Below are 4,360 nucleotides of genomic sequence, written 5' to 3' on the forward strand. Positions count from 1 at the left end.
GCCTCCCGGGTTTACGCCATTCTCCTGCCTCAGCCTCCCGAGTAGCTGGGACTACAGGCGCCCGCCGCCTCACCCGGCTAGTTTTTTGTATTTTTAGTAGAGACGGGGTTTCACCATATTAGCCAGGATGGTCTCGATCTCGTGACCTCGTGATCCGCCCGTCTCGGCCTCCCAAAGTGCTAGGATTGTACAGGCTTGAGCCACCGCGCCCAGCCCTAAATTCTTATTAGACTCTACAGCACTAATCTAATGGGCAGTAGTCTAATGGGAAGTCTCATAAATAATCTAACAGTAACAGTCTAATGGGAATAGTCCAGTGGGAAGACAGGCCAAACTACATGGTCTTATGGCTTGTAGACGTTAAGTTTCTGAAAATAAAGGAAGCAACACTTCCAGAAGATCATTCGGTGCTGTGTACTGCCGTTTCTTCATCTTGGGCCCATGAAATCACGAACCCAGAAATTTTACATATGATTTTGGGACTGCTATTCCTGAGTCCACAGATACCATTTTATCCCTCCATTCAACACATCCACACTCCTTCCCAAATCCCGCTCTGCTGGGGTACTTGACTCCCTGAAATAGTCTGGATTATGTTTCCATCCTACAAGCCCTGCTCTGTTGGAGATCAAATTTGACTGAGGTTTGTTTGGGATTCCTCAAGTGAGAAAATGGAATATATATCTACAAAAAAGCATTTTGTTGGTGGTGATGGTAAGGGCTAACTGGATATTTTCTCTCTATTTCAGACAATGCACCACACCAATCCTAACAAGTATTTACAGAAGTCTGAATTTTCAGCTGGGTACAGTGGCTCACGCCTGTAATCCCCAACACTTTAGGAGGCCGAGGCAGGCAGATTACCTGAGGTCAGGAGTTTGAGACCAGCCTAGCCAACATGGTGAAACCCTGTCTCTACTAAAAATACAAAAAATACTAAATACTAAAAAAAAAAATTAGCCAAGTATGGTGGCGGGTGCCTGTAATCCCAGCTATTTGGGAGTCTGAGGCAGGCGAATCGCTTGAACCCGGGAGGTGGAGGTTACAGTGAGCCAAGATCACACCATTGTACTCCAGCCTGGGCAACAAGAGTGAGACTCTGAGACTCTGTCTCAAACAAACAAAAAAACAAAAGAAGGAAGAAGGAAGAAGGAAGAAGAAGAAGTAGTCTGAATTTTCCACCAAAGAATCCACCTCTTTCAGAGATGGTAGGAGGGGAAATTAGGTTCACCATTTTCTTGTTTTCCTCTTTGTCTTTCTGTTTTCATTTTAAAAGAATTCAGAAGGAAGCATGTAAAAAAAATTTCCAAAAAAAAAAAAAAAAAGAGTTGGCAAAAACACAGAGCAGATTTGGGGAAAGGTGGATTTTCCTAGACTTGGTTCTATCAGCTCTTTTTCTGATGTTGAACAAATACATGTAACTAAGTTATTTTTTAACACGTCTTCTGCCATTTTCTATTTTCTGTGAGGCTCCCTGCTCAAAATATGGAGATGAATTTCTCATAATTGTAGATATGAAAAATTGTAGAATCACACCCAATTTTATAGTGGATTGAAGTATACTGGTTTAGGTTACCCCTTCCTACCTTGGACGTAGATACTGAAGTCTTCCGAAGCTTAAAATATGAGTTTTTTCAAACAAAAAACATTTATTTGATTTAGAAAAATAAGCCAATAAATGTACTCAAACTGGCTGCCAAATGCTATAATAGTAATAATCCTGCCTCCCCACTTCATGCATCCATGTAAATATCCAGGGTGCTGCTACTCACATCACTGATAATGTCCCTGGAGGCCTTGGCAGCCACAATGGGGATGGCATCACTTCGCAAGTCGTAGCCTCTCTTTTTTGCTTCTTCATTGGCAAGTTTGTATAGAGTCTACACAAAGAAAGCCGGAGTTAAAGCAAAAGGTTTGACATCAACAATTCAGAGAGTATTAAGTGAGTTATATCCTAAAATTTAGAAAAGGATAGGAACTGGAGACAATTCAAGTTTCTGGCAACAGTGGAAAGCAAATAAATTATACTCTACCAAAAATGCTATATAGCATTAGAAATAAATGGGGTATATCAATGAACATTAGTATATATTGATATATTAACCTATTATATATCATTATAGATTAATATGCTATACATAGATCAACATGCTATACATATCAGCATAGATTAACACAATCTAGTAATACAGATTGATGAGCAAAGCAGCAATCCATACATACCACTAAGTGAAAAAAAAATGGCAGAACAATGTTTAATAACTATTTATATGTATGTAAATATATTTTTATTCATTTTTATTACCTACAATTTGTACGACAATCATGTAATATTTTATAATGTTTAAAAGACAAATAAGAAAAATTAAAATATAACAAAATGTAGTTAAGAACTATAATCACAACTTTCTAAATTTTGGTTGTATCATATTAGTAAACCATGTGTCTATAAAATTGCATTTTACTTTTTAAAAAGTCAGTAATCAGTGTTGTTAATGGAGAACACTTCTTCCTCATGCCTAAGGTTTTCTTTCTATAGACAAAGCTCAGTTATTTTAACTGTGGCCTTTTCTGTCCCTTTACTCTCTCTGTCCTGGAGAGGTGTGGTGATTTACTGATATATCTAATTGGTAGGGATGGAATTAGTGGGCATGCATATTTTGGCAGAAATAATGGGCCAGTATTTTATCTAACAATCCTCTGAAATGTCTAAAATACTACTCAGTCCCACTGACTCACTTTGGAAATCGCCATGAACAGAAAAGACAATATGACTTCAGTTTGCCAGTGGAATCCCATCAAATGTAATATTTAACACAGAGATGAAAGGCTGGATGGGCGGAGTGTGAAATCAAAGAGCCACATGCACCATGACAGCTGAGGCTCAAGAATCTCCACAAAACTAAGTACAGACAACACCACCACAATATAGCAGCACAGATTCTGGCCCCTACCTCGCTGTAGTTGATTTTGTTCTGCCTTGCCAACATAATCTCTGGTGTGTCAGGCATTATGTGGATCTGCGTCTTGTCTTTGTCCCAGGCCTCTGTGTATAAACGCTATTGAAGAAGATAAGATGTTGATTAAAAATCATTTGAAATAGAAATGACAAAAAGTTCATTTAAAACTATTATTACTGACCTAATTAGGAAAAATAAGCCAGACTTTAATATGAAGTATTCTGCTGGAAGTGTGAGTCTTATTACTAGTTATCAAGATTGAAACTGGGAATAGTCAAAATTATTTAGAGGATTTCAAGCATGTAATTCAGAAGGTAAATGCGACCCCACGCCTTCATAGATAATTTTGGCTCCATTAGTCATTAAAATATAATGACATCTTCTGGCATCTTGAGGAAGCTTGAGGCAACTGGGGCTCACCTTGTTCATGTTGAGGGCGTTGTTCTTGGCCAGCACCTGCTCCAGAGAATCAGTCACACTGGTAAATTTCAGCTTGTCCGGAGGCTGACGGTAGATGTTATCACTCAGTATTTCGGCAGCTCTCTTGCACTTGACCACATCCACAGACCCAATGGGGACCCAGCCAATGCCTCTCAGCCACTGGAGATCAGATTTGTAAATGTTCTGCAGAGATTAAACACAAAAGTGAGTATTACTGAAGTTGTTCTAACATGATTTCAAAAATAAAAAAATAACACTAGAAAGCTTGGATAGTCAAACTTCATGTACATGTCCTTCAATATATGAAGGCCAAATTGAATATAGTTTCAGGTATTACTTTCTTTCTCTCCAAAAAAAGTAAGGGGAAGAGGTGCCTAAAAAATGAGCAGAGAGAAGAAATGCCATCCCTTCTCAGGGTTCTACCTAATCTTAGACCACTGTCTCAGTATTTCTGTGAATTACTACTATGAGCACAGTTACCATGGATCTTAATTACTCACATCGCTCTGGAGGTCATAGGCCTGCCGAGCATGCATGACATCATTCTGGTCGGGCAGGCAGGTCCACTCGTGCAGGTAGTTCTTGTAGTCCACGTCGCTGACTAAAGTCTGGCACTTCTTGGCCAGCACCACCCCCAGCATGTCCACTGGGCTGCTGAACTTGGTCTTCCACTTCTCAAAGTCCTTCTTGTACTCTCTGTCACTCTGGATCTTGGCCACGTGCATGGACCACATCATCTTGGGGTCATCTTCAATGTTCCGGGCTCCAATGTGGTGGCCGAGCTGCTTGCGGTAACCATCTTTATATTTGTACTGAAATAAAGGTGATCATTTCAAAAATAAAAATGAATAGAAAGGCTTAGAAGCCTCATTAATTTAAAACTTTATTATTTTAAAATTGCTAATTCTTGCAGAGAAATGAAAGAATCTGAATATCAGTTTATCTCCTCATCCTAAATT

General features: G+C 39.2%; 1 protein-coding gene across 2 annotated transcripts in view; it reads right to left on the minus strand.

Annotated features, from left to right (window-relative positions):
• The window catches only part of NEB (nebulin), a 223,643-nt gene that overhangs the window by 120,966 nt on the left and 98,317 nt on the right, over positions 1–4,360 (minus strand). Inside the window, exons 65-66 of one of the 2 annotated variants that reach the window (XM_011987846.1) lie at positions 3,902–4,213; positions 3,381–3,584 (exon numbers count right to left, since the gene is read on the minus strand). In XM_011987846.1, the coding sequence (XP_011843236.1) occupies positions 3,381–3,584; positions 3,902–4,213 (516 nt within the window). The remainder of the gene's footprint in view (positions 1–3,380; positions 3,585–3,901; positions 4,214–4,360) is intronic. The other variant, XM_011987847.1, reaches the window with a different exon arrangement.

This window comes from Mandrillus leucophaeus, unplaced genomic scaffold (assembly GCF_000951045.1).
Source record: "Mandrillus leucophaeus isolate KB7577 unplaced genomic scaffold, Mleu.le_1.0 Scaffold318, whole genome shotgun sequence".
In the NCBI taxonomy this organism is placed as follows: domain Eukaryota; kingdom Metazoa; phylum Chordata; class Mammalia; order Primates; family Cercopithecidae; genus Mandrillus; species Mandrillus leucophaeus.